The sequence below is a fragment of the Eschrichtius robustus genome, chromosome 12, assembly GCF_028021215.1.
Source record: "Eschrichtius robustus isolate mEscRob2 chromosome 12, mEscRob2.pri, whole genome shotgun sequence".
Taxonomy (NCBI): Eukaryota; Metazoa; Chordata; class Mammalia; order Artiodactyla; family Eschrichtiidae; genus Eschrichtius; species Eschrichtius robustus.
The window spans coordinates 36,401,618-36,429,460 of NC_090835.1; the positions used below are offsets into that span (position 1 = coordinate 36,401,618).

General features: G+C 39.3%; 1 protein-coding gene across 16 annotated transcripts in view; it reads left to right on the top strand.

The window, feature by feature from the left end:
- Positions 1-27,516, top strand: part of PBRM1 (polybromo 1) — a 108,028-nt gene extending 80,512 nt beyond the window's left edge. For 6 of the 16 annotated variants that reach the window (XM_068559418.1, XM_068559419.1, XM_068559413.1 and 3 more), the window contains 9 exons: positions 693-850; positions 10,715-10,898; positions 11,491-11,701; positions 12,335-12,536; positions 15,858-16,022; positions 19,410-19,565; positions 22,617-22,687; positions 22,799-23,015; positions 24,763-27,516. In XM_068559418.1, the coding sequence (XP_068415519.1) occupies positions 693-850; positions 10,715-10,898; positions 11,491-11,701; positions 12,335-12,536; positions 15,858-16,022; positions 19,410-19,565; positions 22,617-22,687; positions 22,799-23,015; positions 24,763-24,935 (1,537 nt within the window). In that variant the 3' untranslated portion in view covers positions 24,936-27,516. The remainder of the gene's footprint in view (positions 1-692; positions 851-10,714; positions 10,899-11,490; positions 11,702-12,334; positions 12,537-15,857; positions 16,023-19,409; positions 19,566-22,616; positions 22,688-22,798; positions 23,016-24,762) is intronic. The other 10 variants (XM_068559427.1, XM_068559429.1, XM_068559428.1 and 7 more) reach the window with 3 other exon arrangements.
- The last annotated feature ends 327 nt before the right edge of the window (positions 27,517-27,843 follow it).

Sequence of the window (27,843 nt, forward strand, 5' to 3'; positions counted from 1 at the left end):
GGAGTCAAGGGTGACCCCTGCATTTTGGCCTGGGGAACTGGAAGGGTGGAGTTACCATTAACTGCAATGAGGATGCTGCTTCATGTCTGGAACCATGAGGCTATTGGGACAATAATATTAGCAACTTTATGGTGTGGTTGTGAGGAATGGTACAGTATCTGCACTGAACAGTCAGATGTTAATTTTTATTTTTTTCTAGGGAGCTGGTCTGTGACTTTCATCAGATTCTCATGGGGTAAAGGGGTATTAGATCTTGGCCTTCAGAAAGGTCATGAACCATGGCCTTAAAGGAATATGTGCCACTGATGTGATCTGACCCCAAATATTGATGATCTGTGTGTTTATTCAGCTCACAAATCCAATGATAGATGCTTAGCATCTCAGGAAGAAAACCTGAGAGTCAGCTTAAACTATTAAGTTGTATGCCTTAGTATTACGTTAAAAAAAAATTTTCCCCCTGAGATGAGTAGCCAAATGTTCACTTCTCTTTTTTCCAAGTATCTTTTCACATGCTTAAAGGGGAAAAAAATCAAGGAAATTGTCTTATTATCAAAACAGCCAATGAAACTCCTCTAAATAGTGCATATCATTAAGTTTTTGGTTAACAGAATTTTTGTTAGACTAAGCCTTTAGGAATGAAACCTGTAAGGACTCTATTTTAATGGAATTTCTCCATTTTTTTTTCTCCCAAGAATTGAAAAGGTATGGGTCCGAGATGGAGCTGCATATTTTTACGGCCCCATCTTCATTCACCCAGAAGAGACGGAACACGAGCCCACAAAAATGTTCTACAAGAAAGAAGTGTTTCTGAGTAATCTGGAAGAAACCTGCCCCATGACATGTATTCTAGGTAGGTATTCATGCTTTTAATTGTAGGTATTCATGCTTTTAATTTAATCTTATTCATTCCACAGTTGGTTGAATAGTTCTTCTGTCCTGGGTACTCTTCTAGGTGCTAGGTATACAGCAATAAAAAAACCAAAATCTCAGCTGTCTCAGAGACTTACAGTGGGGCAGAGGCTGGGGAGTCAGTAAATAAATTAAAATTAAATATATAGAACATCAGGTAGTAATTAGGGCTATGAATGAGAATAAAGCAGAGGAAGAGGATAGAGAGTAATGTTGAGGGGAGGTCCTGTTTCAGGTAATGTGGTCAGCAAAAGCCCCTCTAATAGGTGACATGAGAGTAGAGCCCTGAAGGAAGTGAGGAAGAAAACCATTCAACGCTGAGATTCTACTCCTTTTAAGCACAGCAGACACCAAATGCAAAGACCTTGAGGCAGAGTGTATCTGGGCATGTTTGAGTCACAATAAGAAAGCCGGGTGGCTGGAGCAGCCAGGGGGTGTGGTAGGGAATGAGCCCTCTAGGTGGCTGGGCACTCGGTCATGGTAGGTCTTACAGGCAGTGCAGGGATTGATCTAGAACAGATGAGAGGTCCTGTGAGGAGTCTGAGCAGAGAGACCATGTGAGCCGACGTATATGCATTAGAGGAATCACTGTGGCTGCAGTTTGGAGGATGTGTTGTAAGAATAAGGTAGGAAGCAGGGAGAGCAATTAAAAAACTTTTACAGTCTCTGTTGGATTAACCCTAGTAGTGTTATTGTTCCCATTCCAAAAATGTGAAGGACTCTTGTTTTGGTTTCTGTTGTGTCATCCTACTGAGTGTTCACAGTGGCATTCTGCTTCTCAGATCTAGTTATATGCACCATATACTGTTATTGTTTTCAGCTGTTGTATTTATTCTGGCCCTGAATTAACTCCTTAGCTTACTTACACCAACTACTGTTTACATCTTTTGGAGTGGTTTTCCAAAAGGTTACTAGTCACAGCTTTATATTGATTACATATGGTTATAAAGTTGAAGGAGCCACCATGCTTACGACCAAAAGGAAATTTGCAGATTAAAAAGTATTTTACACTTAGACTTTTGTCACTTTACTGTTTACCTACATTGTTTTTGGTACTTTGAATTTTTTCAGAATTGGATATGGTAAAAATGTCTGAATGGCCAATAATTGAGTACATTTTCCTCTTCCCCTCTGGGGAGAGGCAACAAAATCTAGTGCAGTTATTAAATCCTTCTTGAGTTTCTGCAGCAGAGAAAGTCTTCCTTTTAACTTGTGCCCTAGAGCTTTACTCCCTAGTGTAAACCTAGTCGGGAGACTCAAAGAGAACATAACAAAGGTGAGACTGAAGTCTTCTTTGGTTAGGACAACTGTATCATTGATTCTTTTTTAGTTATTTTCTTCGTGGTTACCCTGGGGATTACATCTTAAATTTATGACAATCTGGTTTCATATGCTATACAAAAAAACTCTGTTTGGGCTTCCCTGGTGGCGCAGTGGTTGAGAGTCTGCCTGCCAGTGCAGGGGACACGGGTCCGAGCCCTGGTCTGGGAGGATCCCACATGCCGCGGAGCAGCTGGGCCCGTGAGCCACAGGTACTGAGCCTGCGCATTTGGAGCCTGTGCTCCGCAGCAGGGGGGGGCTGCGGCAGTGAGAGGCCCGCGCACCGCGATGAAGAGTGGCCCCCGCTCGCCGCAACTGGAGAGGGCCCACGCACAGAAATGGAGACCCAACACAGCCAAAAATAATAAATAAATAAATAAATAAAGTGTAAAAATTTAAAAAAAAACAAAAACAAAACTCTGTTCCTCTATAGCTCCATCCCTCCCCCTTTGTATTATTGTAAGAAATTACCTCTTTATACTTTGTGTGCCCATTATCATAGATTTTTAATTATTGCTTTGTGTATTTGTCTTTAAAATCATATAGGTGAAAAAGAAGAGGATTTACAAACCAAAAATATAATATTGCCTTTTATATTTACCTATGTAGTTACCTTTACTAGTGGTTTTTATTTCTTTGTATGACTTCAAGTTATTGTCTAATGTCCTTTCATTTCAGCCTAAAGAACTCCCTTTAGCATTTCTTGTAGGACAGGTCTGCTAGCAACAATCTCCCTCATCTTTTGTTTATCTGGAAATGTCTTGATTCCTCCATTTTTGAAGGCTACTTTTGCTGGATATAGAATTCTCCATTGGCAGTTTTTTCTTTCATGTCTTTCATCAAATTTGGGAAGTTTTTGGCCACTGTTTCTTCACATATTTTTTCTGCCCCTTTCTCTTTCTCTTCTCCTTCCAGGACTCCTATTATGCCTATGTTGGTTACGCTTAATGGTGTGCCACGGGTCTCTAAGATATTGTTCATTTTTCTGTATTCTTTTTTCTTTCTTTTCCTCAGACTTTTCATTTTCATCGACCTGTCTTCAAGTTCGTTGATTCTTCTGTGTGTTCAGATCATCTGTTGAACCCTTCTAATGAATTTTTCTTTTTTTTTTTCCATATTTATTTATTTATTTGTCTGTGATGGGTCTTAGTTGCAGCATGCGGGATCTTCAGTTGAGGCCTGCGGGATCCTTAGTTGCAGTATGCAGGATCTTTAGTTGTGGCATGCAAACTCTTAGTTGTGGCATGTGAACTCCTAGTTGCAGCAGGTGGGATCCAGTTTCCTGACTAGAGATCGAGCCCAGGCCCCCTGCATTGGGAGCGCAGAGTCGTAGCCACTGGACCACTGGGGAAGTTCCTCTAATGAATTTTTCAATTCAGTTATTATACTTTTCAGCTTAAGAATATCTATTTAGTGTTTACATTTTCTGTCTATTGATGTTCTCTATTTGGTGAGACATCATTCTGGTTTCTTTTAGTTCTTTGTCCATGGTTTCCTTTAGCTCTTTGGGTGTATTGAAGACAGTTGATTTAAATTCTTCGTCTAGTAAGTTCAGTGTCTGAGCTTCCTCAGGGACAGTTTCTGTTCATTTTTTTCTAAGCCCAAGTAAGCCACACTTACATGCCTCATGCATGCCTCATAATTTTTTTGTTGAAAACTGGATGTTGAAACTATATTTTGAATATTATGATGTGATAACTCTAGAAATCAGATTCTCCCCCCTCCTCAAGTGTTGTTGTTATTGCTTACTGTGGGTTGTCGTTGCTTGTTTTTTAGTGACTTTTCTAAGCTAATTTAAAGACTGTGTTCTTTGTGCTGTCACTGAAGTCTCTGTTCTGCTAGCTTTGTGGTCAGCTAGTGATTTAACAGGATTTTCTTAAATGCTTGGATCCAAAAAAACCCAAAAAATTCCCAGTCTTTGCAATTGCATACTGCATCTTTGTTGGAGCACACCTTTAACACTCAACGCAGAAGTTTACAACTCTGCCTTTGCCTTTACTACCTGCTTGTGCAGGGCTTGATAGTCAGCTAAAGGTGAGAGCTTAGGGCCTTCTCAGGTCTTTGCTGAGCATGCACCCTGCCCATGGCATGTGCATGGCTTTCTAGATTTTCAGGACTATGTGGAAGCTTTTCAAAACTCTTATTCCCCCAAAGAATAAGAGTTAGGGGGGTGGGGGGAATGGATGAGGTAGATTAAAATGCCACAACGCTCTCCTGCTGGCTTTCAGTCACTTTTTTCCTTAAGTAAGCATTCATTTGGTTGCTGTAAACTTTTAGCTGTTTTCCAGGATTCCAATAATGTTGATTCTCACAGTTTTTGCTAGCTTTTCTTAGTGTTTCTGTGAAGGAACACTTGGATTCCCCAACTGCCATTTTCACTGACATCACTTGAAGTAATTCCTTTTTACAGTTGCCTGTTAGAATGTGTTGCATTCTGTAGTTCATAAACTAGTTTTTTTTTTAATCTAGGATTTCATTTATTTCAAACCATAACCCTGTGTAAAAGATGCTGATATTCTCAGAAAGGTCATGTTACTGTCCAAGAAATGGACCAGAACTGAAACTTAGGTCTTCTGGTTTATACTTCTGTACTGGTGTTTGGATTGTTGGTTGGTTTACAGCCAACTGGGACACTGTTGAGAGTGAAAGGGGGTGCCAGTAATATTAGGCAGGACAACAGGCATACAGTGAGATGTTCATCTTGAGATAAACCCCTAAAGAAAATGCATCTAGTGGTCACAAAATGGGTTTTCAGCCCAGCTAGTGGATTTCAATATCCACCCTCCCCATGGGAGAAAAGTGTTTCTTTGTTACATTTTATATTGACTTAAATGCAAGGAGGCAGATCTTTTTTTAAATTAATTTGTTTTTGTAGACAGTAGTAATTTAAAGTGTTTAAACTTACGCTTTAGAGGATTTATAATTTCATTGTGTTAAATATACACACTGTTGAATGTAAATCTCATTTTTGTCTCTCTGAAACAAAAGTTTTAAGGATAATTAGGTGTAATTTTTTCATCTTCTACAATATAGACCTAGTAGGCCTATTTCACTTAGGAAATAGTCCTGTTTTCCTAACTATTATATATATGTTCTTTGTTCAGTTTCTGTTAAGAGTTGTCCTCACTAACTTGAATGGTAATCAAATGGCCACCAAGAAGTTGCTTTTGGGAATGAACATGGCCTTACCTGGCAGAGAGTACCTTTACCCTTAGGCCACTTGAGTGATAAAATTTCCAGGAACCTCAGCTCCTCAAACATGCCAGTTCCTAATTTATTGCAAGTTCTATTTTCTTCATAGTAGATTTTTTTTAATGATTCTTTAATTGAAAAACTATTCTTAGTAAGGCAAGAAAAATAAAAAGTTTTTAAGGATTAGAAGGGAGAAATAAAATGATCAGTTTTTGCAAAGGTACAAAGAAAATCCAAGAAATGTTCAGATAAATTGTTAGATTTAGTGAAAATATCAACATCATCTGTATTTCTATTTACCATCACTGAGCAGTTAGAAAACTAAAATTTTTAAATATGCAATTTACATTAAATACCTAGGAATAAATCTTTTAAAAGATATATAAGACTTACACATACACATGCTAAAAAAAAACTGTCAGGAAATTTATCAAGAGAAATTAAAGAAGACCTAAATAAATGAAGTGATCCGTTATGTTTATAGCTGAAGGACTCGGTATTATAAAGATGTCAGTTCTTCCCAAATTGATGTATAGATTCATTGCAGTTCCAGTCGAAATCCAGCAGGTTTTTATAAATTTTTTATCCATTAATAAATGAAGCTTCCTAAACTCTTGTCTTTTCCCTATCTCTTGAGGGCCTGGTGGGAACCCCAAGTCAGGACAGGGACAACACATCCATTCCAAGGCCACCATCATTTTTACTCCTTAGCTGTGGGCAGAATTTTTACCTTTTCCAAATCTCTATTTTTCCTCTATGAAGTATGGAAAATACTAACTGTCCCTCTCTGAATTGAAAAGCCTTTGGATTATGTAAGTAAAGTGCTGTGTAAATCCAAGGCAGTGATAATAATTATAGCTATTTTAAGCTTGTAATATGGGGACTTCCCTGGTGCTTCAGCGGTTAAGACTCCACGCTTCTACTACAGGGGACACTGGTTTGATCCCTGGTCAGGGAACTAAGATCCTGCAAGCCACACAGTGCGGCCAAAAAAAAAAGTTATAAAGTGTTTCTAACGTGTTTTTACATGTTTTGCTTGTAAATGTTTAGTAAGTTGTTAGCTATGAACACTCCTGTTAAGGTCAAGAGCAAAATAGGAATGTCCTTGTCACTCATGTTTAACATTGTTCTGAAGGTACTAGCCAGTGCAGATAGAAGTAAGAAACAGACATTTCAAATAAGGAAATTAAGGAGATGAAGATTCAAGAGAATCAACCAAGAAGCCATGGCACATAATAAGAGAAGTAAGATGGTTGAATATAAAATTAATAACAAACTAATTGCCTTAAAAGATTAAATAATAGGACCTCCCTGGTGGTGCAGCGGTTAGGAATCTGCATCCGCCTGCCAATGCACGGGACACGGGTTCAAGCCCTGGTCCGGGAAGATCCCACATGCCGCGGAGCAGCTAAGCCCGTGCGCCACAACTACTGAGCCAGTGCTCTAGAGCCCATGAGCCACAGCTACTGAGCCCATGTGCCACAACTACTGAAACCCACGCGCCTAGAGCCTGTGCTCTTTAACAATAGAAGCCACCGCAATGAGAAGCCCGTGCACCTCAACAAAGAGTAGCCCCCGCTTGCTGCAACTAGAGAAAGCCCGCACGCAGCAACAAAGACCCAAGGCAGCCAAAATATTAATTAATTAATTAATTTTGTAAAATGTACTTTAAAAAAGAAGATTAAATAATAATAAAAAAATAGAATTACCTTAGGATAAATTTAACAAGGTATTGCCACAGTTGTATAAAGAAAGTTTTTTAGTGCTACTTTTAATGCATTTAAAAGGGAATGCTTGGACTTCCCTGGTAGCACAGTGGTTAAGAATCCGCCTGCCAGTGCAGGGGACACGGGTTCAAGCCCTGGTCTGGGAAGATCCCACATGCTGCAGAGCAACTAAACCCATGCACCACAAATACTGAGCCTGCGTTCTAGAGCCCGTGAGCCACAACTACTGAAGCCTGTGCACCTAGATCCCGTGCTCCACAAAAAGAGAAGCCACCGCAATGAGAAGCCTGCGCACTGCAACGAAGAGTAGCCCCTGCTCGCTGCAACTAGAGGAAGCCCGTGTGCAGCAACAAAGACCCAACACACCCGATCAATCAATCAATCATTCAATGGAATGCTTGAACAAATTGCAAAGCATACCATGTGCTTGAATAAGAATTTTCTACATCATAGAGATGTTCATTCTCCCTAAATTAATCTTTAATGTGATCCCAATAGACATACCAATGGGAATTTTCTGTGAGAAAGTTGGGACTAAATAAACTGATTTTTTAACATCATGTCACAAAAGAAACAAAAATCAGGAAAATTCTGAAAAGCATGGTGAAGGGGAGAGTGTCTATCCTTACAGATACTAAAACATCCTAACACTGTAATAATTTAAATTATTTATATGATATATGAATAAACAGATTATTTGAACAGGATAGAAACGTTAGCAGTAGACTCAAATATAATTTAATTTGTGATAAAAGTGGCATCCCAGGTAAGTGGGAAAAGGTGGATTTTTCTCTAAGTAGTATTTGGAAATTAGGTAGCCATTTGGAAAAAGTAAAATTGTATCCATCTCTTGTGTCAACTTCAAAATAAATTCCCAGATAAATCACAGGCGTAAATGAACCTAAAATGAAGTAGCAAAGATACCAAAAGAAGTGATGGGAAAGAAATTTTTATAACCTTTGACATAAAACCCAGAACTCATATAAGAAAGATGGATAAATTCAACTATATAAAAGTTTAAAATGTTTGGCAGAAGTAAAGACAGATGACAACTTTGGGAAGATATTTACAATGTATATCATAGAAAAAGATCAAATTTCCCTCGTATATGAAGAGCTCCTATAAACAATTAGTAAAAAAGATCAACATCCAATAGGAAAATGGGCAAAGATTAAGAGAGAGCAGAGAGAAGTTTATCAGTGGTTCTTAAAAGAAAATATGAACTTCAGCCAGTAGAGAAATGCAAATTAAAATTACCCAGATGCTGCTTTTTTTAAAATTACCTATCAAATTGTCAAAAATTCATATGTTTACTAGTTGATAAGAACACAGGGAAGTGGCATTTGCCCACTTTGTGGTGGGTTTATGAATTAGCATAACCTCTATGGAAGGTAATTTGATAATACCTATAAAAATTAAAGTGTACATACCCTTTGACCCAGGTTTTGTACTTCTAGAAATTTATTCCTCAAACGTATTCATCCATGTGCAAATTGATATGTGTCTTTTTTGGGAGGGGGGCCGGGTTGGGTCTTCGTTGCTGCGTGCGGTTCTCGAGTTGCATCAGGTGGGGGCTACTCTTTGTTGTGGTGCGCGGGCTTCTCATTGCGGTGACTTCTCTTGTTGCAGAGCACAGGCTCTAGGCGCTTGGGCTTCAGTAGTTGTGGCTCGTGGGCTCTAGAGCACAGGCTCAGTAGTTGTGGTGCACAGGTTTAGTTGCTCTGCGGCATGTGGGATCTTCCTGGACCAGGGCTCGAACCCGTGTCCCCTGCATTGGCAGGCGGATTCCTAACCACTGCACCACCAGGGAAGTCCGATATATGTCTTAAATTATTTATGTCAACATTGTTTTGCTTCAGTAGGAGAGCAAAAATTTGGAAACAACCTAAATATCCATCAGTAGGGAACTAGTTGAATAAATATATTAATACCAGCAGTGATCCTCAGATTTATTATTTTGGAGCAAAATTTAGGTGTAAAACAATATAAGTGATATGCTACCATTTGTAAGTTTGTATGTGTGGTAAACTATAAATGTTGCACATAAAGTGCAACATTTTAACCATTTTTAACTGGACAATTCAGTGACATTAAATCCATTGACAGTATTGTACAACCATCACTGGAACACATCTAGAACTTTTCATCACCCCAAATAGAAACTCTGTACCCATTAAGCAATAACTACCCATTTCCACCTCTCCCAGCCCCTGGTAAGCACTGTTTTACTTTATCTCTCTATGAATTTTGCCTATTCTGGGTACCTTATATAAGTGGAATCATGCAAAATTTGTCCTTTTGTGTCTGACTTATATTACTTAGCATAAATAAAAAATTCTCAAGGTTCATCCATAGTGTAGCATGTATCAGAATTTTATTCCTTTTTAAGGATGAATAGTATTTTATTGTATGTATATATAACATTTTGTTTATTCATTCATCTGTTGATGGACATTTGGGTGGTTTCTACCTTTTGGCCAATTGTTTATAATGCTGCTATGAACATTAGTGTATGAGTATCTGTTTGAGTCCCTGCTTTCAGTTCTTTTGGATATTTACCTAGAAGTAGAATTGCTGGATCAACTCTGTTTAACTTTTTGAGAAACTGCCAAACCGTTTTCCACAGCAGCTGCACCATTTTACATTACCACCAGTGATATACAAGGGTTCCAATTTCTCCACGTCTTTACCAACACTTGTTACTTTCTGGAGGTTTTGTTTGTTTGTTTGGCTTTTTTCCCTTTATAATAGCCATCCTAATGAATGTGAAGTGGTATTTCATTTCAGTTTTGATTTGTATTTCCCTAATGAGTAATGATGTGAGCATCTTTTCATGAGCTTATTGGCTATCTGTGTATCTTCTTTGGGGAAATGTCTGTTCAGATCCTTTGCCTATTTTTTGAGTTGTCTTGTTATTGCTGAGTTGTAGGAGTTCTTTATATATTCTGGATATTAGACTCTTACCAGAGATATAATTTGCAAATATATTCTGCTGTTCTATGTGTTGTCTTTTCACTTTGTGTCCTTTGAAAAACAGAAGTTTTTAATTTTGGTGAAGTCCAGTTTATCTTTATTTTCTTTGGTTGCTTGTGATTTTGATGTCACATTTATGAAACCATCGCCTAATAGAGGGTCACAAAGATTTACACCTGTGTTTTTCTTCTAAGAGTTTTATAGTTGTAGCTCTTACATTAAGGTCTTTGATCCATTTTGAATTAATTTGTGTATATGGTATATGGTAGGCTTCCAGCTCCATTCTTTTGCATGTGGAAATCCAGTTGTTCCAGCACTACTTGTTAAAAAGACTATTCTTTCCCCATTGAATTGTCTTGGCACCCTTGTCAAAAATCAGTTACCCGTAAAAACTCAGTTGTATGGGTTTATTTTTAGACTTTTAATTCTATTCCATTGACCTACATATCTATTCTTAACACCTGTGTATACCCTTTAAGTCTTCTAACTTGAATCATGTGAATATATTAATTCAAAAATAATACAAATTTAAAATAACTGTTAGCTATGACCACAATTTACTCCTTTAATTTCTCTCCAATTTTCTCTTTCAGGAAAGTGTGCTGTGTTGTCATTCAAGGACTTCCTCTCCTGCAGGCCAACTGAAATTCCAGAAAATGACATTCTGCTTTGTGAGAGCCGCTACAATGAAAGTGACAAGCAGATGAAGAAATTCAAGGGACTGAAGAGGTTTTCACTCTCTGCTAAAGTGGTAGATGATGAAATTTATTACTTCAGGTAAACTTGAAAAACTAAGGAAGAAAGAGCACTTCAGCTCCTAATAGTAAAACTGATATCAAAATAGCGTAGTCCAGGGTGGGTTTTTTGGTTGTATTTTTTATTAGGTCTTAAACCAGAGCAGTCGACATTTCAAATAGAAAATATTAATTCATTCAATTAAATATTAAAGGAAAATCCTCATAATCTGCTGAGATGTGATAACTGCTATAACAGTCCTCTTGGCGTAGACTTCAATAATTGTAATATGGAGGCAGAAGTCTTTGGTTCTGGTTCATAGCCTGTCTATTAACAGGTTGCACAGTTCTGTAGACTACGAAAATTCTTTTCACTATATATTGGCAACTAGATCTCAACTTTGCACCCAGTGCTTTTGTGGGTATTCAGCAGAATCCCTTAAAAACAAACATCTGTAAGTAGGTGTGACTATAAATATACGTTTTAATTCTTTCCCTTGCTGACTTAGAGTAGACATTGCAGATTGCAGGACGTTGCTTCTAGATATTAAGGCAGAACATTGCTTTCTGATCAATCCTGGAGTAGTGTTAGGTGATTTCATTTTATTTATTTGTTTTTATGTCACTTCTTTTAGAAAACCGACTGTTCCTCAGAAGGAGCCCTCACCTTTATTGGAAAAGAAGATCCAGTTGCTAGAAGCTAAATTTGCTGAGTTAGAAGGTGGAGATGATGATATTGAAGAGATGGGAGAAGAGGATAGTGAGGTCATTGAGCCTCCTTCTCTACCTCAACTTCAGACTCCCCTGGCCAGTGAGCTGGATCTCATGCCCTACACACCCCCACAGGTGAAGGTGACAAGTTCCTGTTACTTGTCTTATTTCCAGCTCTGGTTTGCAGCAAATTCAAACCCAAAAGGGAGGAGACATCCAGCCCCTATATTGTGGGAGCTTCAACCTAGAATGCTACAGGAAGGAACAGGTTTTTTTTTTTTTCTCGATGCCACTAATAACTTAAAATTTAATATCTTTTTTTTTTTTAATTTCATAGACAGCTGGTTTTAGTGGCAGGTTTAGTTAGAAAGCTCTTCTTGCCTTGTATTGAAGGAAAGCAATAAGGAACTGCATCATTCTGTTACTCTATCTTTTATTGCTTGTATCTTTTTAGTCTCTCTTTAGGACCTCATCTTTTGGTTAAGGTGATCCCTATTGGTATTTTTTTTTCATTTAGAGTTTTCTGAAGACTTGATTGTGAGGTCACTATTATAGATTGCAGTCATGGAATTCAGTGAAACTTTCATTTTTCTTATATGGTAAGAGGCAAGGAAGAGCTGTGTTTTGAAACACGAAAATGGCCAGCTAGAAACTGAACATGTCTACAAAACAGTAGCTGTTGAGTCGCATGTTCCTGGCTTCCAGAATCCTTTAGCAATTGACCAGATGCAATGTTCTGATGCACTATAAGAGCTTTCTGTCTTACAGTCTACCCCAAAGTCTGCCAAAGGCAGTGCAAAGAAGGAAGGCTCCAAACGGAAAATCAACATGAGTGGCTACATCCTGTTCAGCAGTGAGATGAGAGCTGTGATTAAGGCCCAGCACCCAGACTACTCTTTTGGGGAGCTCAGCCGACTGGTGGGGACAGAATGGAGAAACCTTGAGACAGCCAAGAAAGCAGAATATGAAGGTAAATAGAGCGTAGGCACAACTGTCTGAGCTTTCTAAGCAAGGGGGTGTTTTCAGCAATGCACGTGCATAGACAGGTTGAATCTCTTGTTCTTACCACTTGCACGTGAACTTTGTGTTGGGGACTGTCTCAAATGGCTCCCATCCAGCAGTTTAAGTGTCAGCCTTGTCCTGACTGAGGAAGTGCTGCCTCTGACTTGGCCTCTGATCCTGGTGTGGTTTTTTTTTTACCCCCAAATTTCTCAAACAAATATTTAGCTATTAAAAATTGCATGATTTTTTTTCTTTCATTAAGTCCTGTAAGCACACATGTGTTGAGCTGGGGAATGATTGTACAAGGATGTTAAATATAATTTTGGTTAAAATTCATCTGAAATGGGGCTTTCAAAATCAGTGATCTTCTATTACGGCTCTCGATAAGCCATATGTGTAAACTCCAGGCTGAGGCTTGGCTGAAGCGCTTGGTTTCCTAGGCCAGTCCTGGCCTGTGCTGCATTCATAGCTACTTTTAAGGTACTTGGGTTCTCTTTGATAAAGCTCAACTGCCTTCATTTTCCTTTTACTCTATAATTAAATCATTTGGGGCTATGAGCTATCTCATTCAAGGATTTGGTGGTTCTTAGCCATTAAGGACAAATACTTAAGAGAGATTTTTGGTTTTTTGTTTTTTAATATCAGGCATGACTTTAATAAAGAAATGAGTAATAAACATTAAATTAGGCAGAACTGTTGCCCTTAGAGCTGTACTTTTTTCCATTTGGAATTGTATATAATGCTTCATTTTGCCAGTTTAAAGCCCTCTCTCGATTGACCATAGTGATCACCATTACTCTTCTTGGCCAGGTCCAAATCCAGCAAGCATAAACAAATTAATTATCAAGGCTGCCTCCTTTATTACAGTTTATGGAGTTTCCAAAGAAACTCCTCTTTTTAAAAAACTACTTTACTCCTTTCATTTATTACAGTTGATTTATTATTATAAAATTATCTGACAGGCTTCCCCAAGGATCTTGTGCAGAACCCTAGTCCTACAAGATGTTCATTCAGAAAACATTTGTGGCAAAACCAGTTTGAGAAGCACTCCAAAAACTTTCTCTCTTGGAAACTTAACAGTGCATATTGCCATATGAAAGTCTTTAAACCTATAGTAAATAGCCTATTTTGTTCACCTGGCATTTTCTGAAACTTGATCAGGTATTCATGTAATATCTGCTAATATCCCGAAGAACTAATATTTCACAGAACATTCTTTGAGAAACCATAGTCAGTTCTATAAGAACCTAGAACTTTGGAGAGCTTTGGTATTTCTAACCTTAGTGGAAGTTAAGACCAGATATATCACTCAGTTGGAGAAGTGTTAGAAACGAAGCTCACATGGCTGTAAAGCCTGGTCCAGGACAAATGAAGCCAGTACTGCATGGCTAGTTATTCAGAGTGTGAACAAGAGCGAGGAATGTGTCTGGAGATGATGTAAAAGTAAAAATGCTGGAGCAGAACTGAAGAGAAGGAGAAATGATGGCTTCTGGGAAATCCTTCCAAATTCAAAGGAGAATCTGAAATTGAGTGAGAACTTAGTGAGAGGAGCTATATGACTCAGCAGTGTCTGCCTGAGACACAAAATCTGAACTTTTGATGTTCAGACCCATTGAATTCAAAACCCAAAGTTTGGAGTTTGGCTGACTTCATTTAATAATTCTCTTTTCTAAGACAGCCCAAAAAGAACTAACAGGTAGCCAGTCCAATATTCCTTCCACAGGCCTGAAATTTTCTTTTTTCAACTTCATTTTTTTGCTCTCCCATTTTACTGTGTCACTTGTGTAATGAAAATATGAGAACTTAATGTGGGAGTCTAGGTCATCAGTGTTTTTTTTACTGCTAGTTCAAGGAAATAGGTTGTTAAAATGGCCTTTGTCCCTCATGCTCATTGTACAGAGGATCTGTAAACTGGGACAGTGTAGTGAGTGATGACAAGTCTCTGCAGGTAACACTGTCGCAGCCGAGGAAACTTTGACTTGGTTGACTTTCACATTCTCACCCAAAGGAGGACTGGAGCCGTTGCTTCTTGATGCTCTTTAAAGCCATGTGACCTTGAGCTGTTTTCCCCTTCCTTAGATCAGCCAGCAGTAGCCTTTTGAATTCCTTGTTGGAGGGTTAATGTGTGGCAGTTGGAGTTTGATACCAGGAATCAGGGCCGCAGGTTGCTGGTTCTCTCTGTATCCTTGGACAGGTCACTACCTGTCTCCAGTCTCAGTTTGCCCATGTGAAGAGTGGAGAGGAGTTCCTGTTTATGAACGGTGAAGCAAAATAAACCCTGTATTGTGGGAGCTTTGGGAATGCACATTTCTAGAGTTCTCTAGTAAGGGTCCAGCCTGCTAGCTCCCAAAAAGACTGGGAATGTGATTGTTGGGGCTACTGGCTATGGAGAAGCAGAAAGAGTAGCTCAAAGGAGTGAGGGGTGTAGCAGGGATGTTCCACAGCCCAGAACTGGCACAAGCTAATGCTCCTATTGCATTTGGATGAAATAAGTATGAATTCTGGAACTTTTGCTGATTTAGTATGATTTATGGTCAATATTGAACTCAGCTTCAGGAAACCTGGTTCTGTCAGTACATTGTCCATTGCTTCATATGTGTATATATATTATTCCCTGCTTCTGATGACTGTAGCCTGGAGTATCATGCATTTTTTTCCCTTGGGGTTTATTAAACATGACCTCTTTGCTTCATTAGAATGTACAATGCGTTTATTTTCCCTAAAACCTTGTGGAGGAGGCAGTAAGCTACTTTTCCCTTACAGAGTTAATTTTCTTCAGCTGCTAAACCTCATGACACTAATGACAAGAGTCCTCAAATCTTAGTAAAATTGGGTGCCAGGAATCAGGAAAATATAGTAAGTAACAGTTGTGCCAAAAATTACAATGGGCCATGGAATTGCTTCATGTTGAAATTATAAATAATTTGTAATGCTATTAATACTAGAATAATGGTAGCGCTTCTCATCTTCAGGGTGCCTTGTGAGATTAACCACGTTGGTTATGCTGGTGACGTTTTTAAATAAAATCTGTGCTTTCTGAATGTGTGTTGCAGTCTTAACATTCTTGAAATCTTTGCAGACCAGTTCTCAAGATGGGATAGGAAAGCTGGACTCTAGGTTACCAAGTGAAATCGGCCCGACTCCTCCTGTGTTGAGACTAGTCATCTACTGTTCCTTCCATTGAGACAGAACTGTTGCCTGTGTTTTTACTAGTCCTGTTGAATGCAATGGATGGTATTTTGAATTCCTGGGTTAAAAACAGAATTGAAAATCTGAAATGCCTTTACAGAGCGGGCAGCTAAAGTTGCTGAGCAGCAGGAGAGAGAGCGAGCAGCACAGCAACAGCAGCCGAGTGCTTCTCCCCGAGCAGGCACCCCTGTGGGGGCTCTCATGGGGGTGGTGCCACCACCAACACCAATGGGGATGCTCAATCAGCAGTTGACACCTGTTGCAGGTAAAAACAGGAGCTAAGACCATTTTTTTCCACTTTAAGAAATTCCTTCATTTTTTTTTTTCCTCCAACAAGGAGTAAGCCACAGTCTCTAGGCTTTTCTCATGACAGATTCAAAGTTTGAAGTCATCCATGTTGTCCTTATATCGCCTTTCCCTTATGGGCAATGCCTCCCCTCTGCCCCAGAAATGGGCCCTGGGCCCAATCCTGGGAATTGGTAGGGAGCAGCTCTTCCCTGGCTGTGGGCATGGTCTGGCGATATTCTCCACCGTAGACTGCTCTTGATAGAGTTCTACAGCAGAAAATACAAACAGACCCTGAATTCTGTTCTGGAGGGACTCCCAACAGAAAACACAAAACTAGTCTTTAGGTGGTGATGATTTTCCCATCTCATTCCAGTATTCAGTTTGCCTTGTTCTGCTGCAGCCATCCTTAAAAGACTGACCATTTAAAAGGATTTTTGACAATGAATTGTAAATCCTTTCTTGGTCACCAATGTGCATGACTGCTAAGTAGAATACAAAGTCCTTAATCAATTCATTGTGCCCACTCTGTAATGCTTTTCTATTTAATTACATTAAACTGCATTTTCTGTTAGTATCCCAGTCACATATTTTTAAAAAAAGAAAAGAAAAGATGAATGTGGTTTGCTTGTGTGTGTTGTCTCTGGTTCTGGTAGCCATAGCAAATTTGGCTGTTCTTGAATATTCTTGTCTGATGTGTCTCCAGTGAGAAGCCTGCAGACCACTTCTCAGGTCCCTCCTTCGTGATCTTTCTAAGCCTGGTGAGGTCCATTCAAGCTGTGTTTCTTCTTAAGCAAGCAGTCTGACCTCTTTTTGCAGGGAGTCCAAGATAGTGTTGCTCAAGACAGGCTCATTGGGATGCTGTTTTTGTTTTCGCTTTTTGTTGTTTTTTGTTTTTTTTTCTGCTTTTTAAGGCAGAGTAGCATAGGATAACTTTTCCATTGTTGCTCCTACCTTTTGTGATGGCAAGTTCTCAAATGCACTATCGCTGAACTCAGCAGTTGCACTCGCCAAAGCACATCTGAATCATGGCTTTCAGTACTTTCAGTGTAACTGATGTTGATCTAACAAATCTCATAATCGCCTGCTCTATTCCATGGCCCATTTTGGTTAATGGGGTGCCAGAGGTTTTTAGAGATCAGACCTTGAACATGGGGACTTTGAAAGTTAGAATTCCCTCATTGACATTGTCTTTTGTTCTATTTGATGTGTGATATTATAGCACTGTGCCCTTGACTAAAAAGCCCAGGGACACATTAACAAAACGAATTCAAACAGCTAAAAACATTGAAAAACAGCAGCTGCAGCATTTTAGCTCCCTGTTGGGGAATAACATCACAGAGCTCTGATGGGTGAGGAGGATGGCCCCCTTCCAGAAAGCCCCTGCTCCATTATTAAAGCTTTTGCTGCCCAGACTTCTGGGCTGTGGGAGTGCAGGGCAAGCATTCTCTACAGTAACCAGTCTTTGGTCCACAATGGGGACTTTGCAGCTTAAGAGGGTGATTTCTTATGGGTTTACAGGTTGCATAGGGCCTAAGTCTTAGCCTTGTTGCTGTCTGAGACCAGCTTTGCTTACAAGCATTGAAGCTCATTTGAACACATGTGACTGGGATAATAAATGCCAAAGTACAGTTTAATGAAGACAAGTGTCATGTCTTTCTATTCTTAATAATTTCTTCAACCACAGCCCGTGAAGGCTGCGTTCAGATGGGCTTTTGTAATTGAAAGCAAAGCCTCCTAACATTCTTGAATTCCCACCTACTTATCCTTAAAAGCTCTGTCTGGTGGTATGGTTAAAAGACAGTTTGGTAGCATTGGATCTCCTCATGTTTAAGATGATGGTGTCTGTTCAAAAGTAGTTTTACTCTCTGAACTCTCATTTTAAGAAAATGAAACTGATAATCCTATTTTATGTACAGAGGTATTATTATTTAAAATTTGTTTTATTGGTTTGTGTAATTGTAAGTTTCTTAGCTTAGATATGACCAATGAGGCAAGCTGAATCAATCTCAGAACTTTCAGTAATTTTATAGCTTCAAAAGACTAAACTTTTATAAATAAATACTTTTCAAACAATTCTTCAGGGAAAGTCAAAGAGTAAAATTCTTAGAACCGGGAGTCTTCCACTGTTTCCAGAACCCCTCTACAAAGAGTATTATATAAAAAGGAGGTTTCACACCAATTCCTCAACCCCTCCCTTTGTGCAAGAAGCTGTGACCAAAGGTGATTGCATTTCGCGGGGAGCCTTGCGTTTTGTTCATTGTGATCATTTCAAATCCCAGAAAAATCAGGTTGTTTTTCTTGCTTAAAAAAATGTCATATGGCTTTAAAGTTCTTTTGATAGGTGAATCTTTGACATTTTGAAATTATCTTCTTCCTTTCACTCTTTTTGCCAAAAATACTTCTTTGAAATTCTTCCCTAGCCAGCAGAAAGTATTTTGTGTTGTGAAGATGCACTTTGAAAATAAAGGAATAAAAACCTCTGTTCACAGAAATTCTCTACCTCATTTAAAATGTTCCCTGTTAACTGAAGGTCTTTGTGAGGACATTTGTGCGCTTGGGGACAATGATGACAATTGGCCTTTTCTCATGTCAACAGAGCCTGATTCTCCAGCCATTCCTCCTAAGATCTGCGTGCAGGCTACTGAGTGAACTGGGCTTAGGTTGGCTGGCAGCCAGGGTGGGGGTGGGGAGTTAGGTTTTATCTTTATTTTATCATGTTTTGAGATCTAAAGATGAAACATCATTCATTGTGATGACTCTTAGCTGTTCCCCAGCTCAAGCTCAAGCATGATCCATTCTTACCAGCAGTGGTGGGGCTAAAAGGGAGGAGGAATGGACATAGAAGTCTTGAAAAAGTCTTGCCGCCTCCCCCATGCTGGAGAACCATGCTTTGTGATCAGGGCTGTGCGCCTCATTCTCCTCCATTCCAGTTTCCCCTCATGTGTACCCGTGATAGGCATATGAGTGTGGGCATAGTGGAATGATGGGGTTTATACTCTTCAGTAGAATCGCAGTAGGCAGAACGGGTCTCTGTTTGAACACCTTGCAATAATCAAGACCTTGGGAAGGCTGTTACTGGAACTCCTCTTTATTATTATTTAACTGAAAACATGCAGCATATTTATCACAGGGAAATAACTACAAATAATAATGTACTAAGTACTAATTCATCCAGAAATGTATTTCATATTTGTAACTTTATATTTTGTTCATTATTGCACAAAATAATTGCACTAATTGCCGTTATATCATGCAGTACTAAGGGTGCTTTATTCATTAGTAGTGCATGGGGGGGGGGGTTGTTATTACTTAGTTCATGTTGCATGTTAATGATGCATGTCTGAAATTTGTTGTGTCCTTCAAGGCATGATGGGTGGCTATCCGCCAGGCCTTCCACCTTTGCAGGGCCCAGTTGATGGCCTTGTTAGCATGGGCAGCATGCAGCCACTTCACCCTGGGGGGCCTCCACCCCACCATCTTCCGCCAGGTGTGCCCGGCCTCCCGGGCATACCACCACCGGGTAAGAACTTCATCCTCATTCACTCATTAATCTCATCTTCATATTCTCTTTTTCCTCCTTCAGCCATTTGTTCCAGGAGGTACCTGCTGCCCATGTGGGCAGGCCTTCCCTCACTGAGAATCCCAGGGATGTCAGCAGCAGGACCTGTCCTGTGTGTTGAGCAGGTGGCTCAGCACCTGTGCCCTTGAGCACCTGGCTGCCTAGCAGCAGCACAGGACACATGACAGAAACTAGACTCAGCAGATCAAGGGGCAGGAGGTGTACTCTAAAATCACTCAAACAATTTGACACGTGCTCAGAAAGCCAAACACAGCCTAGGAGGTCATGCTGTGCTCTCTTTATCAGTGAATGAGGTTTCCCAAATTGCCAGTTGATATAAAAAGCACTTTTTGCTCCTGAGTACATTTCTTCTTCTGGTTCAATTCTTATCTCGAAGGGTCTTCTGTGTAGAGTCCCTGCTCCATCTTTTGCTTTTCAAACAGCCCCTCCCCTCTAAGGGAATTACAGAGTCGCTAATGTAGAACTCTTTAGAAATCCTTCAGTCAGTCCTTCTAGGAACAGAAAGGAGGGAGAGAGCGAATTTGCCCTGAACGAGTTTTCTATATCTGAGTCCCCGAAGAAGCATGACATAACATTTAAAGACCAGCATAGCCCACCCTGCTACCTGGAGACACTGGTTTGTTTGTCAACAGAAGCTCAGAAGTTATGTCATATAGAAACATATAAATGGAGTCCAGAAATAGGTACAGTTTTCCTTTACAATTAATTAGCAAATTTGAAAGATTATTATGAAAGGAAAATCACAAGTTCCCATATTAATTGCCATCATATGCAAAAAAACTGACCCTTAGGTATCTATTTGGAGGGAATGTGACCTTAAGATGACTTGGAATAGCATTTGATCCATTATCCAAAATATTAGCTAAAGGCCTGGCCCAGATGACAAAATGTAGAAACCCTTAGATTTGCTTACAACAGCATTGGATCTACCGATCCCGTGGCTATAAAGAGTTCCAAACAAAGCTTCAGAGGGTGTGCCCAGCAGTGTGTAGGGTGAGGGAACCTGGTGGCTTGGCCTAGAGTCTCCAGTAACACTCTTTGTGATGTGAGTGTCGCTTAGAGAATGGCCATAACTCCACAGAAGTGTTTGATCCAGACACACCCAGAGGAGGAAATGTTCGTGGGCGTGGGTGCTTCATTATGGAAGTGGTGGACTGTGTGTGAGTTGCTGTTGCAGCAAGTGTCAGTCATAAAATGGGTGTGCTCCTGTGGCAGGTGGAGTTGTCCTTAATTCTGCGCCCTCTCCCCTTGGCAAGAGTATCTGACTGAGCAGTGAGACTAAGCTGGAGTTAACTCCCAGGTGCGTGTGCTACTCAGCGGGAGTCATACCGAAGGCCAGTACCCTCTAGGTAACTGGTCTTTTGGTGGGTATTGGGAGGCAGATGTCTCCCTTTGCCCCTTTTTCAGATTCTAAATGCATTTGAAGGAAGCACAACACACCTGATGATAAGGAGACAGGGAAGAACCCCTCTTAGTGTCTACACACACACGTCTGATCAGGCTTTGAGGAGAGGGAGATTCAGTGAGCTCCTCTGGTGACTCAGCCCGCATTCTCACCAGCTGCCCCCTGGCATGGTATTTGTAAACAGAGGACAGACACATAGGGGGTTGGTTGCTGATTTGTTTGTGCTGCCCTGCAGAGATTGACACAGGCACCTCATGGAGGCCCACTGTGTTGTGAAATCTAAGGTGGGTGAGTGTCCTAGGGGGACAGGGGTTAATAATATGTTGCTGGAGCAGCAACTTACCCACCGCAACCTCTTCACTCACTCACAAATAATCGCTAAGATCCTATTCTTATGATTCAAGTACCCTTCTGGGTTCTTGGAATATAAAAATCCCTGCTTTGTAAACAGAAAGCTTGTTTTCACTTAGTATTTTCTCTCTTACAAACATCTAATACTTCTTGGAAGTGGTATTTAGCAATTCTGAACCTTAGAATAGTGGGTTGGTTCTGCCTGGTTAAAATACCAACATTTTGAATCCAGAGAAACTATAGAATATGAAGTTAGCTCCTGTTGATCCTTCTGTGCAGCCAGCTGGACTTGTTTAAGGTTTAAGCAGTAGCTCACCAGGGTTTTGATTGTAGTTTGTTAGTTTTTAATGAACTGGGTCCCTTACCTATTGCTCCGTTTTATGAGACTAGGAAATGGATGGTCCTGAGATTAAAATAGCCCCAGATGCTAAATTTAAGACATCATGTTATTATCAACTAGGACCTATGAGACAGAACTTGCTTGTGTGACAGAAATTGCTTGTGAGGAGTCAACCAAGGGAAGTTTATACAAAGTCCAAATATAGTAGGACCATGGAATCTTTCTCTTTCCCTTTGTCATTTTGCATTTGAAGTGATAGCACCAAGGCTCCTCTGTTTCCAGATGATCCCTTTTCAAAGTGCTGGTCTATCAAATGGCAATGGCCCCTCTCTGCCAACATTAGTGACTCCAGTTAGAACCAGAGGTGCTGGTGGCCTGTGAGAGGACAGCAAGAATGTGCCTCCAGCCTCCACAAAGGTCATTTAATGTGCGCTTGCACAAACCTCTTCCCTTATGTCCCTGCTGTCCTAACACATTGCATACAGCTGAGCCTGGTTGCAATGCCATTACTGCTGAAATTAAACACGGGCTTCAGTTGCAGGAAACTGTGTTGTCAAAAGAAAAATACCTTGAAAATATAGTTGTATTCTGACTGTAGCTTACCTAGGGAAATACTAGAATTTTATGCAGGGTTCAAATTATTACTAAGCCATGAATAATTAATGTACATCTGACAAATTGTCCTAGCTTTGTATTTAAAGTACCTAGAAAACAAAAGAACATGAATTTTCTATATGAATGCTACATCCTGTTTTGGGTGCTTAGGGTTCCTATCCACAAAGACTCAGGGCAGAGATCATAGGCTTGCATTATAAATGGCCTTTCTTATCAGACAGTAGTTTTTCATTCTTCTCAACCCAGAGCCTCTAATTGTGCCTGTAATTCTGAATTATAGGTGTGATGAACCAAGGAGTGGCCCCTATGGTAGGGACTCCAGCAGCAGGTGGAAGTCCATATGGACAGCAGGTGAGCCTCCAAGTTGGATCTTCTAGGACTCAACAGAATTCAAGTTACCCTCTTTCTCAGAGCATGAGCTGAGTATTTTTTTTCCCTCACCATGTGTCTGTGCTCTTTCAGGTAGGTGTTTTGGGGCCTCCAGGGCAGCAGGCACCACCTCCATATCCTGGCCCACATCCACCCGGCCCCCCTGTCATACAGCAGCCAACAACACCCATGTTTGTGGCTCCCCCACCGAAGACTCAACGGCTTCTCCACTCAGAGGCCTACCTAAAATATATTGAAGGACTCAGTGCTGAGTCCAACAGCATTAGCAAGTGGGACCAGACCCTAGCAGGTAAGGAGAGTCCTTCTCAAGAAGCCTTTCGAAATCCATGCTTTATCAAAGTCCTCTCGCTGCTATGGACCTATTATATCATAGGATAAATATCCATTATTCTTATACAGGCATACCTTGTTTTATTGCACTTTGCTTCGTTACTCTTCTCAGATACTGCATTTTTTACAAATTGAAGGTTTGTGGCAATGTGTCAAGCAAGTCTGTCGGCACCATTTTTACAATAGCATGTGCTCGCTTCGTGTTTCTGTGTCACATTTTGGTAATTTTCACAGTATTTCAAACTTTTTCATTATTATTATATTTGTTTTGGTGATCTGTGATCAACAATCTTTGATGTTACCATTATAAAAAGATTACGACTTGCTGAGGGCTCAGATGATGGTTAATATTTTTTTAGCAGTGTAGTCTTTTTTAATTAAGGTACGTACATTGTTCTTTTAGACATGATGCCATATTGCATACATTAGACTACAGTATAGTGTAAACATAACCAAAAAATTCATGCAACTCACTTTATTGTGGTGATCTGGAACCAAACCTGAGGTATGCCTTAAATTGTATATTTAGTAGAAGGGTTTGGAGCTTCTTTGTATATTGACATTACACACTGAAAATGTTTTTTTGCTGAGTTTCAAAGCTTAGTTTTGTCATAAATATCTATGCCATCTTCTTAAGTATATTCTGAATTTTTTCAATTATTTTTCAGGCATTTGGGCATAGCATAGGTGGATTTGGGTAAATTAAAAATTATTTCACCTCAATTTTTAAAAAAGAAAAATAATATTGGAAGACATGTTTCTATTAACCTATCAAGTTTATTCATTTAGTTCAGCAGGCTCAGCATATTTTCAGTACTTACTAAAATAACTTGCCTAGTTTCTGGAAAGAAATTTGGAAGTTTCTGTTCATTTTTCATTTCTACGCCAAATTTGATCATTTGATTCCTTTAAGAGTAGTAGGTGGTTTTCCCTTTCTTCACATTTACCTTTTTAGGAATTTTTGTTAATATTGGAGTAACTATTAAATATTAATGATCAGATCTTTTAGGTGTTCGTACAACTTTTATGTTCCCATTCTAGCAATTATGTTATCTTGTGCAGCTGTTTTGTGAAGTAATTGTTAGAAATTAGATAATTTCTAGGACTTCCCTGGTGGCACAGTGGTTAAGAATCCGCCTGCCAACGCAGGGGACACGGGTTCGAGCGCTGATCTGGGAAGATCCCACATGCTGCAGTGCAGCTAAGCCCGTGCGCCACAACTACTGAGCCTGTGCTCCAGAGCCCGTGAGCCACAACTGCTGAGCCTGCAAGCCACAACTACTGAAGCCTGCGTGCCTAGAGCCCATGCTCCACAACAAGAGAAGCCACCGCAATGAGAAGCGCGCGCACCGCAACAGAGTAGCCCCCGCTCACCGCAACTAGAGAAAGCCCGCACACAGCAACGAAGACCCAATGCAGCCAAAAATAAATAAATTAATTAATTAATTAAAAAAAAAAAAAGACATGAGATAATTTCTAAACTGCAAAGTGTAAAACGAGACACCCTTGGCTAGGTAGTCTCATACCTAAGTAAAATAGTTTTCTAAAAACCAAGATGCCTAATAAAACAATATAAGAAATTTGCTTGGAAATATTCTGCAGAGTTAAAATTCATAATATTCAATAAATAATGTTTCATGTTTTAATAAATCTGTCAGACCTTAGGACTGATACTTGTATTTCTCTGTCTGCACTTTAATTTTCAGCTCGAAGACGCGATGTCCATTTGTCAAAAGAACAGGAGAGCCGACTCCCCTCTCACTGGCTGAAAAGTAAAGGGGCCCACACCACCATGGCAGACGCCCTCTGGCGCCTTCGGGATCTGATGCTCCGAGACACCCTCAACATTCGCCAAGCATACAATCTAGAAAACCTTTAATCACATCAATTACGATTCTTTTATAGAAGTATAAAGAGTTTTGTGGAACAGTAGCCATTTTAGTTACTGGGGGTGGGGGGAGGAACAAAGGATGATAATTTTTATTGCATTTTATTGTACATCACAAGGCCATTTTTATATAAGGACACTTTTAATAAGCTATTTCAATTTGTTTTTGTTATATTAAGTTGACTTTATCAAATACACAAAGACTTTTTTTTGCATATGTTTCCTTCGTTTAAAACCAGTTTCATAATTGGTTGTATTTAGACTTGGAGTTTTATCTTTTTACTTGTTGCCATAGAGCTGAAACCATCAAAGGTTTTTTGTCTTGGCTTGGGGTTTTTGTTTCTTGTTTTTTTTGGTTGGTTTTTTGTTTTTGTTTTTTTAAAATAACAAACAAAATGAAAAAAAAAACACACACACAAAAGAGTTTACAGATTAGTTTAAGTTGTCAATGAAATGTGAAGTTGGCCCTAGTTTACATCTTAGAGAGGGGAGTGTCCTTGTGTCTGTTTCACGTGCCTAAATATCTTAAGCCACTTTTGCAAGAACTGTTTCTTCCAGGTAGAGTGAAAGGTTGTTAGCTGGATTGTAGATGTTTGGTAGACACGGCACATTTGCTCTAGTAACTCAGAGATCTGAAGTCAGCACTGTGCACTCTTCTGCAGCTAATGCAGCTCCCGGACACCTGGAGGGAGAAAGCACTTTTTCTTGTGCTGAGTTAGACATCTGTGGTGTCAGTTATTTTTGCAGAACATGTGCACAACCCTGAATTATATTTAGTCTTGGCAGGTAAGTTTAAGGGTACTTTTGATCTTTTTGTAATGAATTCACAATTTATGCCTATACATGTTAGGTGATTTAAAACTTTAAATCTCTTATATTGCAAATCATTGAAGTTCATCTTGAAGAAAGTATTGAAGTGTGCTGGAGGTGATTTATTTTTAAACATAACACCTAACCTAACTTAGGGAAGGGAGTGCATTAACCAGATATGGGCTGTGTCAGAAGCATAATTGTAAAAGGCTGGATTGCCTGCATATGCAAGTATGTTTTAGTATTCTTTATTTCCTCATCAGATCTGGCTTTTTTTTTTTCTTTTTCTCCTAAGTTTCAGGGTTGTAATTCTCAACCAGAAATTTAAGACTTTATAAAATAATTTTAAAATTCAGCTTGTGCTTTTGAATTTCAGGAGAAGGAAATCATAATTTAAGAAAATGCTCACTAAAAAGACCATTACAGATCCCAAACACTTAGGTTTGATGACCCTGTCTCTCATATATGACTCTGGAAAAAAACATATGGAGGCAGTATATAATGCTTAGACAGGTGGAAAGCATCAAACATGGAACAGTATTTCACTCAGTGTTTTTGAAACCTGCTTTATTGTAACAAGGTGGTTGCCATTGTGGTGGAGCTTCCACTGCTGTTTGTAAATTGAGAGTGACTCTCAGAGGATACTTTTTTTCTTTTAATCTGGTATGAATCAATACCTGGATATTTAATTACCATTCTTACTAAATCATGGGGAAGGAAGAGTTTAGAATGGAAAAAAGTCTCTTGTATCTAGATACTTTAATTACAGGAGGTCCTTATAACTTAAATGCCTATAAGTCAACCACTGGATCTCAATTTGCATCAAGTATTTTAAACAGTTCTGAATTTTAAAAAATGTTTTGCAGTAGTATATCAGTATCTTATTGTTAAACTGAATCAGATAAAGAAATCTTCAGTTCTTGGTTATTTGGGCCATTGAATCATCATGGACTGTATAATACAATCAGATTATTTTATTTCTAGACATCCTTGAATTACACCAAAGAACCTGAAATTTAATTTTGGTTAAGTTATTTATTTATTTCATGCACCCGTCTTATTTCCCTTTTTAAGGTCTGGAAGAGACTTCTTTGGGAAGACTCTAAAAACTCTTCACTGTGGTCTATGTGGGGCATTAGAAGCCAGAGCACTCCTCCTCCAGGCTCCTTCTCAGTGTCTGGAGGTGCTGTAGGAACCATAGATCCAGCCAGGGGCTTCCCTAAGGCAGTGCAGAGCCGGGCCAGGGGGCCATTAGGCAGGCCCTAATTAAAAAAGAAAAAAGCTCTATGTATTTATTTTAGAATCATGTCTTTCTGTATATTAACTTGGAGAATGTCAATTAATATTTTAGGATATAAGATTTGAGGTCAGCCATCTTCCAAAAAAGAAAAGAAAAAGAAAAAAAAAAAAAAAAAAGCCCTGACTTTAAAAGGTACATGTGAACTATACATCTTGTTTTTCATGAGTTTTAGGAACTGTAGTGATATGGCTTAGAAAGTATAATGGCCTAAATGTTTTCAAAATGTAAGTTCATGTGGAAAAGAATTTTGTTTATGTGTGGAAAAAGACCTATAGGTTTAAAATAGTATGTCAGCCAACTGATTTAAAAGGCCTTGAATTGCTTTGTTTTTGAACCCACCCTTTTCTTCCTATGAGGAAGAATTAAGAGGGGACTCTTCTTTGTGTAAAATCTCCAAATTGGTGTTGTTGACTTTTGAACTTAAACATTTTCAGACTTGATTAAAACTTGGTTTATTCTAATTTCTGTATCGAAAGAGGTTTAAGTGATAACTAGTCTTATAATATGTATGTATCATATGTTTGTTCATCTAAAGCTTTTTAATCCAAATAAAAATGGAGTTTGCAAAGTGATTTGGATTAACCAGGTTTGGTTGTTCTGTTAAAGCTTGTGTCAGATGTTAGTTTCAAGTAGGTTTAATTCCTGCAGGCCTTGATTTTATGTTGACAGGGATATGGCTGCCAATTTAAAGGAAGAGAGAGAGCTCCTTGGGTAGAGGCAAAAGTCAGTGTCCAGACCCTGATCCAAGGCTTAGGCTGCATTAACACAGAAGCCGAATGTAGTCACACT